Here is a 21,402-nt window from a genome sequence, read left to right as displayed (position 1 = left end):
TCCAATTCTTTTTTTAAATTACTATTTGCCCTTGAAATGTGCACTTTGAACTTCAGCTTTAGGCTACTATTGCATCTGTACAACCCCAAATCACCTCCAAGCTTCTTTTCAAAAGTAGCAGTCTCATTAGTACCTCAGTCTTCCCACTTAATTATTTAAAAATCCATCCTCAGGGAAGGTGAGTTCAAAATACTTGTTTTTATTACATTTCTTTTCATTGGAAAGACATAAAAAATATATTAACCTTGGAACAATAAGACAGAGTTTTTAAATTACCTTGGTTTGATATTAATATAATGTGAGCAAGCATGACAAAGATACAGCTGCTGGCCTTCTCATTGCATTTAAATTTATCAATCAAATGCAGATTTCTAGTAAGCTTGGAAAAAGGAAAATTCCTTGGCCTAGCAAAGAGAACCAATTTACAGCTGCCAGCTGATCTAAGACACAAAACTGAAAATATAGCAAGTCCCCTGTTCAGCATCCATAACCCAAATTACAACAGAGGACTCAGAATTATTGGAAAAAACCAAATTAGCTGTATTCCAACATTTAGCAATATGAATGGAATTAAACACATCTGCATGTGTGGGTTCCACATCCTTGCCACGGTCCTCAGGAGCTGTGTACAACACAGACATGTTACTCCACAAGCTTCTGCAGCCTTTGTTCTTTCCTTGCATTTTCCTCCTGGAATATGTTGACTGTGAAGGGTAAAAATAAAGCAGAGACTGCTTTTTTAATGTGTGCAAATTTTGGTGGGACAGTTTTATTTGTAATCCAAAATCCCATGCATAAATGTAGCCTAAAAGACCTGCTTAGAGATCTTCATTCTGTTCCCAAATGTCATTAAGGGAAGGGATTGGAGAGGAAACTGGTTCACTATGAGGTTCTGGAAGGGAAAAACAACCCATTATGCTTATTTTTCTTATCACTTCACTTCAGACACCTTGCACTGCAGACATCCAAAACTTGTAATTTAGGCTGTGTGATGCCAATGAAGAGAAACAAACTTGGTGTGAATCACTGAGGTCTCTCCAATGATTAAGAACTGAACCAGGCAAATAATTCAGAGGCAGGTGTCTCAAGTCAGATGAGACAGATTCCAGTGGTGTGCCTAAAACACACAAATTACATGAACATGAAATTGCTTTTAGCCTGCCTGGAGTTATTTGGGGGAGCAAAGCTTTCAGGTCTTTATTTTCTGCTTGTCCTCTGCACTGCCACTCCTAAAGCCAGCAAAGCCCAGAGATTTGGGAGTGCTGAAAAAAGCTGCAAGAAATTCACTATCTGATTTTGCCATAGATTTATGTGCACACAATAACTGAGGTGGGAAGGGGGGAGAAACAGAAAATGAATTCTTACAGGCAAAGGCACAGACATGACCATATTTCCTCCATAGACAGCAGGTACATATAGAATACTTGTCCCAGTGTGTGGATCTATCCTTTGAACAGGACTTGGAGATTTCCCCAGATTGGGGTGAGGTCCCAGAGGAGGAGGGGGAGGAGTATATGCTCGGATAGGATTTCCAATTAGAACAGAAGGATTGGGCTGAACTGAAAATAAAGATAAAAATAAAAGATATATACATACCAAAAAAAGAAGATTTATACACACAAAAAGAACATGAAGATGACCATTTCTTTGGTTTTTCATCCTAACAGTATCTATCTTGACAAAGTAAGTGTGCAACTCTCTAACAGCACAGGTCTGACACACCAAGAGAAAGCATTAATGAAATCCTGTATTCCATTTGCAAAATTTGAAGAGGCAGAAAACACGAGTTGAGATACAGAGAAACAGGTAGCTGGTAAGTGCATTAATGAAAGAATGCCCCAAACCAATTAAATAGGCTGACAGTCAGAGCAGCTGTTAAACACTGCATCAAAAACTAAAATAACCCTCCTTCCTTTGGCAGGGAAGACAAGCTCCAAACTAATGCTCTTCCAAATTAATAACAAAATTATTCAGCTGTTGCATGCTACCTTGCAAAGGTATGATCAGTAATATCTGGATGTATGACAGCACAATTTAACTTCAAAGTACCTCAGAAAGCAGTGCATGCAAAATAATGTCCACACCCTTCTAGTGCAAATACCCTGGTACAGGGCTGTACATGATGAATTTCAAACACAGCTATTTTTTTTAGAAGCCAACAACTGTGTTTGTGTTAAAACTTTAAAACAAGTGCACACAACACATATAAAGGGTGAGCCTCAGAAATATCAAATGTCCACTTAACAGTCTATGATCTGATTCCCACATGCAAACAACAAGTAAATGGCTTTCAAACAGAGAAGAGACCAGATTCTCAATGCAGCTTCAGTGGGCTCAGGAATTCCCCAGGAACTGCAGAGGCACTCACCAATTCCATCAGGTGGGAAATGGTCATTCTGGTTATGATGATGCACCTTGCCCTTTAAAGGAAAAACACCAATAATAGTGATCTTTGCATTCTTACACAAACCAAAGCTTTTTATTTCAAGTGAACATGATAATCAAACATAAAACAGAGTTTGAATGGAGTCAGCCCAACAGTTTATTCTACACATTCAACCATCCAGTTCCACCACCTGCCTATGAATTCACAAAGCTGGACATAAAACACCACTAATTCAATTAACCAGCGGGTCATCACAACTCCCTCTGGGAAAACCCTCTCCAAGGCCTGTTTTCAGATGCAAAGAGAGTTATAGCAGATATTTTGAGTCTCTTTTCTCACCATTTTCCACTGAAGCTGCCATGGCAGAGGAGTAATGAGGGTTACATGGGTGCTGGGTGCTGCTCCTGAAAGATGTGGGACATTTCCCACTGTCCCACCTCTTTCAGGAGCAGCACCCAGGACCCATGTAACCCTCAGCACTCCTCTGCCATGGCAGCTTCAGTGGAAGCAAAATCCATTTTCTGCTCCAGGTTCCAGCTCAAGAATGCTGAAGGCAAAGGAGCTGCCCCCAGTTTTACTCAGGTGCTCACCCAGCCCCATGAAACATTGCCTCCCTGCCCCATCTCATTTATCAGCTTCTGGGCTGGGGCTCCTCTGTGACTGCTCCCCAAAAGGGCAGCAGAGGAGAGGAAAGAAGCCCAGTGCTGGGGGAAACTGTCCTTCCTTGGTGAAACATTAGAAAAGGATTTTAACAGACCTGAGTTATCCCTCCTACTTTTCTCATGAGTTTGCAGCATCAACTAATTAGTTAATATTCATAAACTGTGAGCACATATTCCATTGCCAGCATGCTCTCAAGTCCTTTGCAGCACAGAAATACTTTACTTAATCTGGACCTAAGTACGTTCAGAAATTTAAAATAAATCTAGAAACGCTTTGATGCTGCAAAACTTTTCTTGCCCAGGAGATAAGTCTAGGCAGTTTTCCAGCACTCTGAGCAAATTAGTCAGGCTACAAAGACAGGTTGTTTGACAATGTTGACTCATGCATAAACCAGATTAAAGAACTGGTCTCCAAATTTTCCTCTCATTTGAAAAATGAATTATGGAAAAATAAAATAATAATTGCTTTTCATTGCAGCACTTAAACAAAGGAAGCCTGTTTATTCAAGCAGAGAAAGATTCAGCCTGAAAACGTGGAGGAGCTGCAGCCTTAATCACTCATGGCCAGCAAAGAGCATTTCTGTATCTGTTACAATGTCAGAGGCAAGCAGCATGTGCAGAGGTCTGACAAAGCTCTGCTCTGACCTGTCAGACCTGGATTTTATAGGTGCCATATTTTTCAAACTGCAATACCATGTACTTACATAAGTTTGTAAGAAAATAATGACCTAAGTTTGTAAGAGGAGCTGTCCTGCTCCCTGGGAGCTTCAGTATGTCCCAGGATCAGATTGGTAAATAAAAGTCAACTGGGGCCACCAGGAAGTTGGCAAAAGGAGCTGCTGCCTTTCCTTTTTCTTTTTCTCCTCACAGTTTTGAAGGCTTTACTATTTCATAACAGTCTCTTATGAAACTCAATTGTTGTCATTTCTCAAAGATTTTCACACCAAGGTTCATGTCCCCACCCATCCCCAGGATACCCAAACCTACCCTAGAACTGATGGTGACTGACAACACTGGAGCACAAATACACCCAGTTTCCTCTAAAACTGGCTCCACTTTTGGAATATAAAAATCCCTATTACATAAAGGCTCTCAGAGGAAGCCCAGACCAAGATTTAGGTGAGTGCAGGCAGTTAACAGCCTTGTCATTCCTTGGATCCCCCTTCAGTCAACAAACAGGAGTGGAGAGAGTTCTCCAGAGATTCATCCTGACCTGTGATCCTCTCTGACTGCAGGAAATCTCTGGGGTGATGCTGCACCTTGCTTTAAGTGCCTGAACCCAGACCAAAAGCTGGCAGACAGCAAGTGGGAGGTAGGAAAGTTGTAAACTCAGAGCTTAATTTGCTGTATGTGAACTACCCCAAGGGAAACTCTGAATTCTGGAAACTTTCCCCTTCCACATCATCACCTTCAATAGAGGCTGTCCCCAAGCAGCTCCAGCCCTCCTTCCACTGCCATGCCTGGCCAAGCCACAGACACAGGGCACAAGGCACTCACAGCTCCATGCTGCCTGCTGGCCTCTCAGACAAGACTCAAACATTTTCCCTTCTTTAAAATCTAAACAGCAAAGAGGTTTTTAATGCCCCTGCATAAATCCAGGAGCAATTCTGCTGAATAAGAAGTGCTGCTTGTACAAAAGCACTTTTCAGCCTATCTGAAAGACAAGCCCTGACTTGAACAATGTCCATAAACTCACCACAAAACACGACTGAAAACTGTCTTTTTTTTTTTGCTACAAAATTTTACTACCAGCACTAGGTTTTAATCCTTCATTTTTAATGTTAAATACTGTGCTTAGAATGTCTAAAATAAGCAAAACCAACCATCTGCATTTAAAACTTGAGCAAAGGGAAATGCATCCCTGATCCCAGCTGTATTCTCAGAGTATTTGATTATTACCTGTGGTGTTACTGCACACACTTACTACCTATCAGTGGCATTCAGAGGGAAAATTTTATTTAGAATTGTGATACAGGTGGTTCAAACACTTCAGATCTTAAGATGAAAATAGAGTGTTGGCAGTTGGAACAGCACAAGGGCTTAGTTTACCAACAAACTAAGGCAAAATAAACAGAGCTGTCTACTTACAAGACTCTCACTTTCCCCAACACTCACTCCCCTTTTTTTTCTAAATGTACTATAGCTGCATTTTCAAGTACTTTTTTCTTTTCATTTAGGAAACTAAAAGTATTAATAATGACATTCTATTATTAAGGAAAAGACTGAAGAGCTCATGAAAAATGAGAGTGCAGCAGTGGCTTTTAAAGACAATTTTGTAATTTCTGGTTTTCTGTAGGCCCAGTGTTTTGACACATGACTAGAAGCTTTAGAAATCTGGTGTTTGTTTCAGAAAGTAATGCATGCATCTTGATGAAGAAACCAAATGTTCTCCCTTACAAGCTCCCTTTTGGGAAGGACTGCCAAAGGGAAGGCTTTCCTCTTTGTATTAAAAAAACCTGTCACAAAAATTTCATTTCAATGATACAGCCTGGAACAAAAATGCAAAGCTATGGGAAATATGTGCAGTTCTTCCTTCCTGTACACTGAGTTCATCACAAAGCTGACAACCTGCATTTCAGTTCCATCTCTAAACACAATTTAATTAAATTACAACCCAAATGATTTTGATATAAACTACAAAGAATTATTAAAACAGAATTCATTACTAATATATCACCCTCCAAGAAAGCTCTAAAATTTAGTGTTGTTCTTTATCATCCTCGGGAAGTTATGTATTTTCATCACTTCTTCACCTGCTTTTATAAAAAGAGCTGATGAAATTACCACTCAGAGGTAATTTTATCTTTCTGTCCTCTTGATGCTAATGAAATCTGGTCTTCTGAAGGACATTATCACTGAGCTAATCTATGCAATAAACCAGTTTACAACATATTTTTAATTACATCAAAAATTATCTTACATAACTTAAGTTCTTGAATTTTAAATATGGTTTTTAGACCAAACCAAATCCCTTTTGGCTACTATTTTGTTGGCTTCTTTTACTCCTTGCCACTGTCTGTATCAACCTGTTGTTTTTTGGGATACAGTCAGAGCACAGCTTGGGACAGGGACTGGCTCTTGCTCAGAGGGTTTAATCTGGTTTATCTCTAAATCCCGAGTTTCCAGGGCTGAAGTGCTCCAGGGTCACTGCAAAACTGCCAATGAACAGGCCAGAGTGAGCCAAGGTGCTGCAGTAAGGAAACAAGGCTTGGAGAACCCCAAGCTATATTGCTAAAAACTTTATGATAACACAAGCCTAGAGCTGAGGATCCCTCTGGAATTTGCATTCATATCTGATTGCACTGATGCAATTTTAAAACAAACAGCTTGTTCCATAAACCTTTCATGTTATTTCTGCAGATTCCCTCCCAGCTGCTGACAGAGGGCATCCCCAGAAGTCTGTACCTTTGGAGGTGACTGCTGCTGTTTGCTGGGGTTGGCCGAGTGCTGGTGCCGCAGCGCGCGGGGGATGAACTCGGGGGCCAGGGGGTTCAACACGTAGGTTTTCTTTAACTCCAGAGCTTCCAGCTGAGCCTTGATCTGCTCAAACGTGATGCCATGAAGACTTTCATTCTCGTGGCACAGGGCAATGAACCTCTCCCAGAATTTCCTATGGAAATGATTTTTACAGACAGTGAGGAAAGCTCGGTGGCTGTTACTAAAATGAAAACAGATTGAACGTAACCGTGGGACACTTTTATTGTTTGTGTGTGCTGATTTTACACACCAGTCCATCCCCCCTGAGCCTGCTCCCTGCAGCTGAGCCCCAGAGCACAGTGCAGAGCTCCCCAGGCTCTCCAAATGCACACACAGCTCTGTCCATGGGCATCAGTCACAGCCCTGGCTGGGTACCACGTTTGGTATTAATGCCATGGACAGCTCCAACTCAGAACTTTTTCCTAGAAAACCAAAACCAGCCAACTCCATGCTTAAAATTCTGGAATGTATGATTTAAGGCATTTACTGAAGCTCAAATAGTGACAGGAATTACACAGATTCTCAGTCCCAGAAGATGTCAAGAACATTCTCTGAATTTAGGCAGATCCTTCAGTGTAACAAATACCAAAGCTAACAAAAAACAAATACAAAGGGTTTTCAGATATGCCCTCAAAACCACTCTTGTGAAACACTTCAGAAGCATGTGAAAATTAATATTTTGGGGAGTTTCTAGAGATTCTTTGAGATCCTCTAGTGGAAAACAAACAAAAGCATGAACTTTAGTGCGTGTCAGATTTTTCTGTACATACAGAAGTATTTTTGAGCTAGGAAAACAACCATCAGATGATGCATAACTTGTCTATGAAAATTCTGTTTCCAACTTTTTGGAGGATGAAGGGGTTTTTCAAACCATGTAATAAAAGAACATTCCTCCCTGTCTTCTGCTTTCTCATGATATATCTTTCTACTGCTATATAAAAGAAAAGTCTCTTTTTTGTTAACATCCATAGCAGGGTCTACACAAAATTTTACACTTATGATTTTTTTTTTTAACCTCAAAGGAACTTTTTGGGTGAAGTTACTGAAGCTTAAAAGTTATTTAATAAGGTCTGAAGATGTCACTTAAAAAAAACCCCAACAAACCTGACTGAGCTGTCTCTTTCAAAAATATCAAGGGTAAAGGTGTGCTTGACTATAACTCCTGCTTGTTCACCCTTCAGTAATAAGGTCTGGCCTATCAGCAAGCTCTGTTCTTTCCCCAAAACCTGCAAAATGAGGGATTGCAGCAGACTAATTGTAGCAGCAGTGTCACATTTTGCTGAGTAGCTGACTTTGTGAGAAAGAACAAATGTCTGTCTTGCAAGAATGCTGTGATGCTAGTGATGTTTTTAAGAATTCAGAATTGTTTTCCCTAAAAGCCCATTTCTGTTGTGATTTCATAGAGGCAAGAAATGCTCTTTTAAAATTCAGGCTGCAAGTTGGCCCTTTTTCTGCATTTTGCTCTAAGGCAAATAGATCTTGCAAGGGTTTAAATGAGAATTAAAAACCAAAATTCAATGCATCACCGGGATGCTTTAATGATGGAATTCCCTCTGATTAATCAATTCAGTCACAAACCTACTGCCAAGTACCCCAAATCCACTGAGACCCATCCACTTTTGCTGAGAATGCTGAGAATGCCCCAAGCAGTCTCTCTACACATGGAACACTTGTTCTGGGGTGTAAGAACAGAGAATAAAACCCTGCTGCCTCTGAGTGTGCTCGGGAGTTTAAAGGGGGTGTCTGCCAAAACAGCTCTGTCTAGTCCAGCTGGAGCACACAGGAATGTAATGATTACCCTGGGCATACTTCACAAAGCTCTCTACAACTATCATTACAGTCTTGACTCATTTTGACAGGTATTAGAATATTTATAAAATTCAAGTACACTCTAAACTTTTTTGAGGTCTGGTTTTCCTAACGAAATGTCACTTCTTTCAGGCTTCTCTACTCCTGTTGGACTAAAAAAGAACCATCTTCCCAGCAGCCTCCCTGAGCCCCTCCAGCACTATTTTCAAAGAGTGAATGTTCAATTATTCAGTGAAACAAGACAATGGTGTATTAAAGGGAAAGCTCGAGATACATCTTAATAAAGTTCCAGTGCTCCTTGTTTCTTAATTATCTTTCAGTTTTATAATTTGGAGCAGCTCTACATCTATAAACAGCTGCTGGTCTTCAAAATGCAAACCAAATCCTTAACTGCCAGCACTGTAATTTATTTACCATGCTGACAGCCTATATTTTTATTTTATTAAGTTTTTGCACACCCTATTTCAAATACTTTGAAGGAGCACTTGGGAGGCACAGAGGCTCCTTCTCATCAGCTCATTACATAAACCACCCCTTGCCTAAAAAACTCAACCAGGTAAGGGAAAAGTGAATTAAACCCACAATTATTTCTCTGTCAGTAAGATGTTAGAAGCCATTTAAAGCAGATCCCTGCATTCTTGTACAGACATTCCTGACATGGCCCCAGCAGGGAAGTGGTGAAATTCAGGTTATATTTCATAGATACAGTAAACAAAGGTTTGAATTCCATTTGGCTTTTTCAACTGCAATCTTTGAAAATCACATCCCTTTTCAGCACAGCAGCAGAAGCATTGCTCAGGAAAGTAGAACACAACATAGATATAACAACTAACATGTATTTTTAGCTTTATTTTAATAATGTAGTCAGTGCACTGTTTCCTCTCTTGGAGAATAAGCTGCAGGGTTTATCTCTGATCATCTCAAAATTTCAGCTCCTCCATCGAAAAAAACCCTTTGAAGAACAAGAAGTTGGAACCTTTAACATATCATTAAGTGTTTACATATCTCAGCATTTTTCACATTTCTTCATTTAGGTCTATAAAATGTAAATCTACTCAAATCTTAACGAGTTTGTTCCTAGTGTCATGAAGACCTATCAAAACATAAATAATGTTTTTCAAGTCTTCTACCATCATATGACTGCCACAATATTCAAATCACAATTTTAAACTCCAAATTATGCATTACCTTTATTTGTATATAAAATTGTAATGGGTATACAAAAACCCCTATTAGAAAGTAAAATTAAGCATGTTCAATTGTTAAGTGAAAATCTGAGCAATTGTAAATATATGAAAGGACAATTTGTCCATGGCCAGGTGTAGGTATCTCACATTTTTCCCTGTTACACATGATGACAGCCCTCACTTTCCTAAATCCATCAAATAAACCCATTTTCCAGTACCCTTAGCCCTGATTAAGCAAGGAACATAGAGAAAGTACCTGCATCTTCCAATGGAACATAAAGCAATAGGATCTCCAACCACAGCTACTAAGGATTGTGCTCTTGTAATGGCAGTGTTGAGAAGTTTGTAATTAGACAGAAAACCATAATCCAAGTCTTCTGTTGAATCCTCCAGTAACTGCTCTTTCCTTTTAATTGGAGTTTGCTTATGTTTGCATGTGTGCCGTGTTCGTACTGTGCTGAGGAACAAAACTCTGAACTGTTTTCCTAAAATGAAACAAAAAACATCTCTGAGATAATTGTTGCTATTTCTGCTCCTACCATGGCCAGACCACTGCCCTTGCCAGCCAGATTTCACACCTAGATGTTCTGAACTCATAGCTACCCTTCGCATGAAGAGCTTTATGCAAGAATAATAAGATTTAAAAATTTTAAAAGATGCACTATAAATAGCATATTCCATTACAAGAATATTTCCTCTTTAAAAAACTTACTTTTTCACCTTGATATTAATCACTCCTGAACTTTCTGAAATGGTAATTATCTTTACAGTATTGCCTATGAGTCAATAACAAATCTTGAATTTATTTATTCTACCTTAAAAATAAATTCTGGACATTCTTGATTCATATTTTTAAATTTCTCAAATGCATTAATATCCACCATGAAAAAACAGAGCAAACCACTCACTGTCACTCAGTTACTTTATCATCTGCCTTTGTTTATTACTGACTAGAAGTGCAACCTAGCAACAGGCTATGCCTACACAAAATCCTTGTTATCAATGTGATTTCAGGAAGAAACACCTAAATTTTTAGACTCCTTGCAGTTTATTCCACAGATGGAAAAGAAATCAGTAAAGATTCCACAGATGGAAAAGATAATCAGTAAAACATTTTGAGGCTAAAGCTCTGTTCCACTTGTATTTGGAACTCTAAAACCTATCAGTTTGTTATAAACATTAAAATTCTGTTAAAATCCTATTGGTTTCCACAATTTTCACTCAATTTATTTTTTAAGCAAGGCTTAACTTAATTCTGAGAAAAGATAAAGATATCTTTTTGAGAAAAGATAAGTCTCACATCCACTGAGATAAATGAGATCAATCTCACACCTCACATCCAGGGAGCTGATAGTCAGTGCTGGAGCAACATCTGCACCACAGCTCTCCTTTTGCTCCCAGGGCTTTAGGGCAATTTTAGCAAGCTCCAGGGTGATTTTATGAAGTTCTGATAGCAGCAGACACATTTCCCCTCGGCCAGCCCAGTGCTCACCCTGCACGTTGAGCACCCTCTCCACACTGACGTCGGACAGGCGCTTCTTGCGCAGCTCGGCGCGGATGCGGAACACCTGGTCCGCGTACGGGGTCACCACCCCGATGCTGCCATCGTCCAGCTTGCCCCAGGCCACTGGCCACTTCCTCCTCAGCTCCTCCACACGCTCCACCACTTCAAACACCTGGGGAAAAAGGCAGGATTCTTAAAAGTTGTGTCCCACTGAGCAGCGCTCTTTGATATGGAAAGGGAATTTGAGCTTTAAGGCTTTGAGACACTGACATGACACAGTGTTGCACAAGCAATGATACTACTGCATCCTACAGGGATGCTCTAAAGTATCCTGGAGTAAAACAATGTATTCACTATACAGCACCCTTTTTTAGCTTGAATTAAGTTTTCTCAGTTAAAATTACAAACTTCAAAATTACATTATTAATCCTAATTTTAATTTTTAGGTTCTTACAAAAATGTCAAGTGCACTTAGACCTTTCTTGCCATACTTCAACTTATTTCTGTAAGTAAATGTACTGCCCAAATTGCTGTAATTTAATTTGTATTCTGTATTTGATATATGTCATCTTATCATGTCTGATAGCTCTAGACACAGCATCCGTACAGGAGAGCACAATGATCTCCCATTCCAAAGGATACCATTGGGAGTTTCAGATAATTCATCAACTGCTAGTTCCTCTCTGTGAAATATTATGAAATGTGCTACCTGAGAAGACTAATGTGTACTAACACCTGAAAACCTCCCCCTGTGAGGAGACAGCCTCCAAGTAACCTCCTGCCAGAGCAGCTCATTTCAACACACCAGAGGTACTGCACTGCACAAGGCATTTCTGAGGAACCTTACAGAAGGTTTGCGACTCCTTTTCTTTTTTGTTTTTTTTTTTTTTTAATTTACATTCAATAAATATTTCTCCAGCTATTTAAAGCACGATAATTCATGGTGCTGTTTTCCTACAGCATCTCAAATGCAGGCTCAGCCTTTTAAAGAAGAAAAAAAAAATCTGTTAATCCTTAAAAAGTCACAAATAGTTTATTTTGGGCAATTTCATAGGATAGTGAAAATATGGGAGTGTTTTTAAGCAAGTCCTGAATGTTTTTGTGACATCAATCCTTGCATTTAAAAGCCAGCTCTGCTGACAAAAGCTATTAGAATAAACTTTGATATCTATAAAAACCATAGCACAAAAATAAGGATCTATTGTAGGTATTTTGGCAAGACTCTCTGAAAGGATATAGCTTCTAGGTATGTATATAGAATTATTACCACACAGGGAAATTTTAAAATGAAGACCAACAAGGGAAAGTGCATTTCCCAGAATAATTCTTAATATAGGCATCAATGAACCACAAGATGCCCCAATGCAAACATCCATTAAGGGTCAAACAGAAAAAATCTCCCTCATCATCTAATTCCAGTTCTTCCTGCTGGTGTTTAAGGAGCCGTTGTCCTTCATTTCTGCCTGTGGCCATTAATGACTCACAGTTTTCAGACAGTTACTTGGCCACTGAAGATATTTTTAGGTCCTTTACAACTTTGTTTTAAATGGCAAAGCAATCCAAGTAGATTAATGAAAGCAGTCAGGTGTCCAGAAGTCACTGGAGCTTCTTATTTCAGAAGATATTTTACTGCAGCAAAGAATGTTTAACAAGTGCAGCACAACAACAACAAACAGGTTTCAAATTGTGCAGCAGAGGAACCCCACCATGATCAACAAGGGGAAGCAGGCAGTTCTGCAGTGTTCATAACAAGCACTACCCAGAAATTCCTCCTAAGCTTATGAAAATCACTGCTATTTCTTTGATTTTCCCTCTCTCCCTAAGTGGAGGTGACTGGAAAAAGGCATCTTCCACTATGAAAAGCATTATCAAGGCAGAAGGTGGGAGGTGGGTGCTGCTGCATGTGTTTGTTTTTGTGGGCTTGGGTTGTTTGGTTCTTCTAAACACAAGGGAAGGAATGAGAATGAAAGTAATTTTTGAAGAATACCAATAAATCTACGTGAAACAAACAGATAGAGAATAAATTCTCACCTAAAAGAATCTCATCTGCACATTATCATTTAGACACTGATCCTAAACATATTAAAGGAAATGTGAAATGTTACTCCTGAGGACTCTTATCTGAGTGGGAACATTTCTACAACAGTCAAAGAAATCTAAGTTTTACTTCAAATTGCAGTTACTCTCAGTTGCTAAGATACATCTATCAGAATGTCACATAAATTATCAGGAAAGACAAATCTTCTCTCCTGAAGAATGAGCCTGGGAGAATGAGATGCAGCTTATAATTTGCAGAGAAAAAAAAAGAAGGTAAATTAGTGGAAATGTTTACTACAATTGCAATTTTCATTACATCATGTTTAGCAAACTCCATGTTCCACTCTCCTAGTAGAGGACAATTTATGTCTTCCACCCACACTGAGCATAAACCAGTAAATTTGGGGAAGTGGAGCTTTAAAAAAACAATCAACAGTAAAAGCAAAGAAGAGTTACCTCTGCATTATTGTAAAAAGCTGTACTATTTTTTTCTTGCACATCTTCTCCACGTGCTGTGAAGAAAGTCAAAGGGTAGAAATCTTTGTGTGCTGGCTGCTTTCCACTTGCCATCAATTTGCCTTCATAGAAAAGTTCAGATGTGTAACTGTAACAAGGCAAAACAGGGGAAAATGTGGAGTCTACACATGAGCTCACTGATAAAATATGCAAATCTCCCTGATGAAATATGCAACCACAAAATACTTCATAAGGAAAACAGAACCACTGATTACTATTCAGCCTCTTCAAATGATTTCTCTGAACTGATATTTCCCTTCTACAGACACAGCAGAAGGCACTAAAATATGCTTCTCCAACACTTTTTCTACAAAGGCTGTTTTCTCCTCTCATCTAAAGCTCAACAAAGTTATGAACATTCTCACTGATGTTTCACTCAGAAGTTCTGATGGCTGGAAACTGGGCAAAAAGAACACTTGCTGTCTGGCACTGGTTATTCCCCAGGCTGGACAATGAGCTTGCTCATGTCAGTTAAGAGTTATTGAACTTGGAAGATAAATTTACTACAGATTTCGTGGGCACTGAGCACGACGCAGGCCAAGTGCTCAGCTGTCAACCAAGCTTTTCTGCTGTGACTTCTACTCCAGGCTGATCTGTGTTGCTGGAGACCAGAAACACAACCAGAACAGAGTTCCCCTGACTGAAAAAGAAATGAGGCAAGAACTACTTCATGGTGAAAAGCAGGAGGGAAGAAGACAACCTGAATGGAACGAGATAAAAAGGCAGCAAGGAGAGGCTGCAGAGTGTTGTAAATGTTATTGCACAGCAGAGCTAAATTAATGCACTGGCTTCCAGTAATGAGTGGATTTTGGTATCATCTCACTTTCAGTGCTCAGCCTCCAACCTTAGTTTTCTTTGGATATCACTCAGAGGCTGCAGAAACCTGAGCAGAGCCTGACATGAAGACAACCAAAGCAGGAGGCTGTGTAGCTGGTGGGTCCATCCAGTTCTTCCAGGACTCCAGCTACTGCAGCTTGAGATGGAAACAGCTGCTCATGGAAAAGCCACAGAAACTTTTCTGCTACCAAATCACCACCAAAGCACTGCAGCCCACCCTGACCTGAACTGCCCTAGCCTGGACAGCCCTGAAGAACATTGGGCTCCTCTCTGGGTTAGGCTGCAGCAGTCACTCCACAGCAGCCAGGGGGCAAAACTAACCATCTCTTCTGCACATTAACTTTCAGTAATGAGATCTCATTAAACAACAAAACTTTTCTGTATGGGCTGTTTTTTCCAATTACAGCTCCAAAGTCAGGCTGAACTAATGGCTCCTTCTTTCCTCTGTTTCTCATGGTGTCTCTGCTTCAGTGAGGTAGAGATGATTAATGAGCCCTTCATCTTCCTACACTTCTGTCCTAAGTGTCATGGTCCCATTTGTCAGGGGAAATTCCACAATACACAAAAAGGAGACTTGAGACATCTCCTAAAGGGACCACCATGAGAGTGCTCAGCTGGTTTCACCTCCCACAGCAACACTTCCCAGTGGAATTGGGCACCCTGGACTTTGAGCAGAGAGCCAACCAGCCCCAGTGGTGTTTCTGCATCCTCATCTCAGCGTTCAACAAAGTGGTTCTTTCTTGGAACTCCCTGTCTGAACTCCAGCTGCTGAAGTGAATTTTCATGATCTTTCTGAGGTAAATGACATGGAAGTGATCCATGTCATCCAAAGAAAAGCTGAAATGATCCCTTCTTTACAGATGTTCTCTCATTTCAAACTCAGAAACTCAAAATATGGGTAAGAAACTTAGCAGCACTCTGCCTGTAACTACAAAGTCCATAAAGTGAAGACAGATCAAGCTATGTAAAAAAATATTTTACATTCTCACTTTTGATTCCCCAAAGCACTTAAATATTTCTGCTTTTGCTTTGAACACAGCGATAACCTAATTAGTATGACTGGATACCAACATAATATTCCTCAGTACATATTTGAGCCAGGATTTAAACTTTAGCATTTTTCCCCATGATTGCACTTATTCTTTCCAGCACAGCTCATGGATGAGCTCATTACACTGGCAGCCATTAGTTTATCATAGCATAAAAATGCAAACCCACTGATTAATGTGTCTTGAAAGAAGTAATAAAAGATGTCAACAGTAAAGAAACATGCTCAAAATTTGACCTATTTTTTCCATTCACAGTTGGATATCCATATGTTCCTTACATTGCCCACAGCTTACCATTCCAAGATAATCATCCCCAGTACATCTAAAATTCTGAAATGGTTCAAAGGAGCACAGAGCCTATATAATAAACTGCTGGGTGGCTAAAAAGGGAAAGTTGGCTCTTCTTTGGTTTAGTATGCAAGCCCAACCTGAATGAGGGCTCTGTCCCACAGCCCTGGCAGCTGCTCTAAGGAGTCCAAACGACCACACAGAATTACTAATTAACTTTGAAACAAGTAAGATTTCATGCCAGAAACACTTCAGCTGTGCTTGGCTCTTTTGTTCACTGGCAGCAGTCAGGAGAAGCAGGTGATAGAGTGAAAAAGTTCACACCTACTTGATGATTGCTTCATGGGAGCGATAGTTCTCACAGAGCAGGATCCTGCACGGGAACTCGGCAGGGTAGTGCTCGTAGAGCCGGTCGAGCAAGGAAACGTGGAGGTTTCTCTCCCTGGCAAATTCACTGTAGACAAAAGGACTGAGCTGTAATAGACACACACACACAAAGAAAATGTAACTAAATGGGTGGACTCGGAATTTCATGCTCCCAACATATGTATTTGCATCAACCCAAAAGTGAAAGCTCCCTTTCACTGGACGTTCATCGCTGGAAGACACAGACCATGGTTATTCCAAAGAAATGCTCCTGCCTCCCAGAAAAGTAACAAAAGACCAGCATGGTCTTAAAGGAACAATAAAATACTCAATAAGTATGCAAAGAACCCTTCTATTTAAGTTTAACACTCCCAACTGTTAGAATGACATTACACCATTATTCTGACAACCACTTCTACAATTCAGTTATTACCAACAATACTACAAATCAGAAAACAAAGAAATTTTAGTACTATTTAAAAACTTAAATAGAAATGTTGTTGAAAAAACAAAAACCCAGTGACCTATTTACTGTTACACTAAACTCCTACTGGGCTTGTTTAACAATAAAACCAACATCTACTACAGCAGGAAAAATAGAACCAAAGAAGATGAAAATTAGATTCTTAAAATACAACTTCCAAGTGTAGAAATTAAGCCAATCTATTTTGTCATTCTGAATTCATATGATTCAGCTACCTATTAGCTTTTGTAATTTAAATACTGGACACCTGATAGAGGATCTTCTGTAAGACCCTGATCTACAGAGCAGCCTGAGACACACAGGCCCTGGGAGGAATTCATCCACACAGCTGGGCTGATGAGATCAAGCCTGAAGTAAGAATTTTAAGCTCTTGAAAAGCATTTTGAGAGTAGTATTTAAAAAGCACTACCCCACTACTTGGCATTATTAATATCATTGAAATTATCCCGCAGTAATAAATTATAGGTGGCAACACCACTCTGAGTTTGTTACTGTACCAAAGCACACATCCACCCTACTGTTACTGTGAAATGCAAGGAGAATTAAAGGCAAATCTATAAAAACAAATAAATCTGGCCTAAATCAATAAAGCAAGTAAAGCTGACTTTTCCAAGCATGCTTTCTCATGCCTACAGGCTGAAAAATGACAGGCAGAATCAGTGTTTGAAACTCTCCAAACCAAGCAGCTCCCAGGCACTTTGCAGCAACATAAAAGCACTGGCTAATTTCAGTTTCCTATTTCTCACTTGTTCAAATCTTCACCAGATTAGATGCTTCTAATAAAAACTTAAAAGTTCTCTCAATCCTAATTCTCCATATTCTTGAATTCTTTTGAAAATCAGCAGGGAATACCAGTCATAAACTTCTGACTGTAATAAATATCCTCATATCTTAAATAACATCCCTGGAATTCTCCTTGGCTTCCCCATCTATTATATGATTTGGTGCACATAAATGACTTAAATAGATAAATACAAATATTATACATATGCACTTCCTACTCAACAATTGCACAGCTCTTACCTGCATATGGTCTCCAGCCAAGACAATTCTTGTGTTTTTATTAGCTAATGCTAGAGGCATAATCGTTTCACACTCCATAGCTTGAGCAGCTTCATCTAACAGAATGTGAGTAAAAAACCCTGTAAAACACAGATATCACAAATAAATGAAACTTGAAATTTGATAAAATGAATATTGAAAACAAGAACTTGAACTTAACATTCTGTATTCTGGTAGTAACCAAAACTAGAATTTAAAAAAGTATGGCTTACACAAATTAATTTCTAGCAGCTACTGAAAGCCACACAATTTTCACACCCATCAAAGGACCAACAGTGGTCACCTGGTGGCCAGGGACGTTAGCAGGAGCCCCCAGGTCTGCCTCTTTCTGTGATACACACAAAATTAAACACATGTTTTATCTGAACCCTCCTTACCCCAAGAGGAAATATCTCTTGGCAGACCATCCCTCAAGAAGTTTCTCAAATCTGAAAGTTATTTTGCCACCATGAGACTTGAAGAGCTTTGGACAGCGACAAGGAATTCCTCATGTACTTGAGTCCTAGTAATTATTTTATATAAATTTCCCATTAAAATTGCACACATACCTGAGCACTTTGCTGGTTATGGGCTTAAAGGAATGTTGGGGGAGGAAAAAAGGAACAGAAGTTGAAGGAAAATTTAAATTCAATCTTGTGATAATATTGGACCAAAAGTTTGGTGGGAATCTATGCACTGGAGAAATGCGCTTGAAAAGAAACTTGGCCACTGTAGACTTGTACTTTATGAAATCTAAACTCAGGATAGGTACAGAAGTGGTTTTATACACTGATGTCTGTGATATATTAAGGTTTAAAACAAAGCATTAGAGGACTTGGTGCACCATCCAATTCAGATTACATACATAAAAATGCAGCAATTTTCTTTGGAAAATATGAATTTCATACAGCTGCACAGACATTGCTATGGCATGACTGTACACAGCCTGCTGCCAAACAAAGCAGCTATTTCTATCTAAAGATCCAAAAATATTTACCATAAATTCCATATTAGCTTTCTGTGTTGCAACAAATGCTTAAATGTAGCCATAAAAAACTAATCCTAACAACTCTTGTAAAGAAATTCCATATTCTCCAAAAAGCAGATGGATTTAATTTGGAGATCAGGAAAATAATAAACCCTAAGCAACCTCTGCCCCAAAAAATCAGTCTATTATCTTTCAGTTTAGAAAACAACCCTAAATGTATCATGTTAACAAAGACAGGGTTTGTATGTGTGGGAGTTGCTTGCAAAGCTAAACAATTCACAAAACAAGGGGAAAAAGCTCTCTGTTATTTATGCTTACATGCTCCACTGAGTAATGACCTTAATGAGCATAATATTCAAAGTCAGAATCTCAAACAGAATTTTCCCTCTTGGATGTCAGAAACACCAAATCATAGATAGTACTGCTTCTTTAATTTTTTTTAAGAAGGAAAAGAAAAAAAAACCAAGCAAAAGGTTAATTAGAATGCCAGCAGTTTACAGCTTTGTAATAAACATTTATTCATAAAAAAACAAACAAGCATTTTAAGATTATCATTGTTTACTTTATTTGTTAACAGTTCCAAGAATTGGGTAAGGAACCAACAGTGGCAAGAGGGAGATATTTCTTAAGAATGGACTCTTCCTGTCTGGAAATTATCTTACCTGGTTCAAGATCCAGCTGACATAGATACTGTGATGTGTTTAAAGTAACAACTACTACTCGTTGCTTAAGAATGTCTTCTTTCTGTGGCATCTGAAAGGTGGAATGTGTGCTTGAAATCAAACAGTACTGATGCACAACTGGGTGAACAGTCTTTACCCAGCGATTTCGGAAATATACCCTAGGAAAGAAAAAGGGGTTTATCTTCCATCAGCTTTGAACACTGCCTAATATTTCAAATATTTCAAACAAATATTCTGTTTTCTGAAAAATAAGTATCATCTTCAAGAAGCAAAATGGCACAAGTATGCAGAATTACGTGCTAAAATGTTTTGGATTCGCCTTCTATAATTGCAGTGCAGTTTTACATATATGAACAGTTAGCAGGTTTTATATGAACAGTTAGCAGGTTTTATTTAACATATAGACATCTGTAAATTCTTCAAATATTTATGTCCTGTGATCCTCACATCAACGCCTATTTAATTTTAAACTTACAATAAACTCATTTTTAATAAATATTTGCTGACCTGAAATGGAACTATAGCACTATAGCCCAGAGTATGGAACTGACAGTGGTCTGCCCATCTTAGCCACTGCAGCTGATACATGAAATACATTCAAATCCTGCTGTTCCTCCCACCCATCCCATGTGTTGTCTGAATTCTACAAACCAAACATGAGGTGGATTCATCTTTATATCATACAGGGCCATAACTGTGATACTCTGGATAAAAGAATGGGAAAACAGTGCCAAAAGTTTGGCTGGAGTCTAAAATATAAGGACATTGACTGGATTTCAGACACCCTTCCACGACACATCAGGTCATTTGAAGCACCATCCCATGGCATCAGTGATGAATTTTTCTCAGGAAGGGATGCCCTGTTACAGCCAGTTTGGCTACATGGAAGAGAAACACAGAAGACACAAAGGCTGTGCCCCAGAACACAGGGTACAGGTAACTCCACAGGGTGAACACATCCTGCAAGGAGCTGGATAACGGTGCCTTGTGACACCTCCATCAGGTGTTCCTCACCACCATAATCTCTATCAAGAACTATAAATCTGAAGTAGAACCTTTAAACTACAAGAAATTATTGTACAGAAATTAAAGCTTAAATTTAATTTCCAAAGATGAAATTAATTAAAATAATTTCAGTTCTAAATATAGGATTTAATGCTGTTCAGCTTATCTATTCATTATTTTATTTCTCCTGCACCCATAGTTCAAATCCCAAATCATTAATAAAGTGTTTGGAAATGTGTAATTATGCAGCTAATTGCAGAGCATGATTGCACTGGCTGGACTCTGGATATCACATGTCCACCCACGTCTGAAAATTACAGCTGAGCTCCATGTGATGTGAGAGAAACGAGTACCAGCACTAGAATAGATCTGGTTTGTGAAGATACATTGCCCATTTTGGACAAAATGAAACTCAAAGGCACCTCAGTACCCTGAAGGACTTTTGATTTGACAACACAACCAAGGCAAATCCGCACTGGAGACCAAAGGTAACTCCAGGTAAATCTGGGTTCAGAGCAGGAACAACCCCCACACCCCTGAGTCATTCTCAGAACAAGAGGCTTCGAATGTTACCCCTCATATTTATTTCTTCTCAGCTATCAAAGGGATGAGCTTTATTTGATAAACTGTTATTGCACCAAGTCATGGCCTAACAGCTACAACAAGGGAGCAAGATAACCCCTGCTCCACTTATCCCAGCTGTTTTATCCTCAGCTTTTGTGTGCTTCACTTTCCCAACCTTAACTGAGGTTATACTTACCCATCATCTCACAGGAGTACTGTGAGCATTACTGAGTTTATTGGGAGTTTATGTTTGTAAAGCACTTTGAGATTCTTGGATGAAAGGTGCTATTGAAATGCAAAATATTATGGTTATTAGACATTATTATACCATGCACTGTCTTTTATTACAAAAATTCAACTGTGGGTGACTCACAGATTGGCTGACAGCATTTCAAACTGCATTGCTGCTTACCCATTAATTTCTTTTATTTTGATGTGAGATCAAATAGGTATCCCAGAGCTATTATTCACCACTGGCATAAAAACACCTGACAGATGTGACTACTTCGAAAATGTCAT

General features: G+C 39.2%; 1 protein-coding gene across 2 annotated transcripts in view; it reads right to left on the bottom strand.

Annotated features, from left to right (window-relative positions):
* The window catches only part of HELZ (helicase with zinc finger), an 87,606-nt gene that overhangs the window by 13,609 nt on the left and 52,595 nt on the right, over positions 1–21,402 (bottom strand). For both annotated transcript variants that reach the window (XM_036394393.1, XM_036394395.2), the window contains exons 16-24: positions 19,294–19,472; positions 17,626–17,744; positions 16,081–16,226; positions 13,519–13,666; positions 11,014–11,197; positions 9,778–10,006; positions 6,454–6,658; positions 2,369–2,420; positions 1,366–1,559 (exon numbers count right to left, since the gene is read on the bottom strand). In XM_036394393.1, the coding sequence (XP_036250286.1) occupies positions 1,366–1,559; positions 2,369–2,420; positions 6,454–6,658; positions 9,778–10,006; positions 11,014–11,197; positions 13,519–13,666; positions 16,081–16,226; positions 17,626–17,744; positions 19,294–19,472 (1,456 nt within the window). The remainder of the gene's footprint in view (positions 1–1,365; positions 1,560–2,368; positions 2,421–6,453; positions 6,659–9,777; positions 10,007–11,013; positions 11,198–13,518; positions 13,667–16,080; positions 16,227–17,625; positions 17,745–19,293; positions 19,473–21,402) is intronic.

The sequence above is a fragment of the Molothrus ater genome, chromosome 19 (genome assembly GCF_012460135.2).
Source record: "Molothrus ater isolate BHLD 08-10-18 breed brown headed cowbird chromosome 19, BPBGC_Mater_1.1, whole genome shotgun sequence".
In the NCBI taxonomy this organism is placed as follows: domain Eukaryota; kingdom Metazoa; phylum Chordata; class Aves; order Passeriformes; family Icteridae; genus Molothrus; species Molothrus ater.
This window is presented reverse-complemented; position numbering and strand designations above follow the sequence as displayed.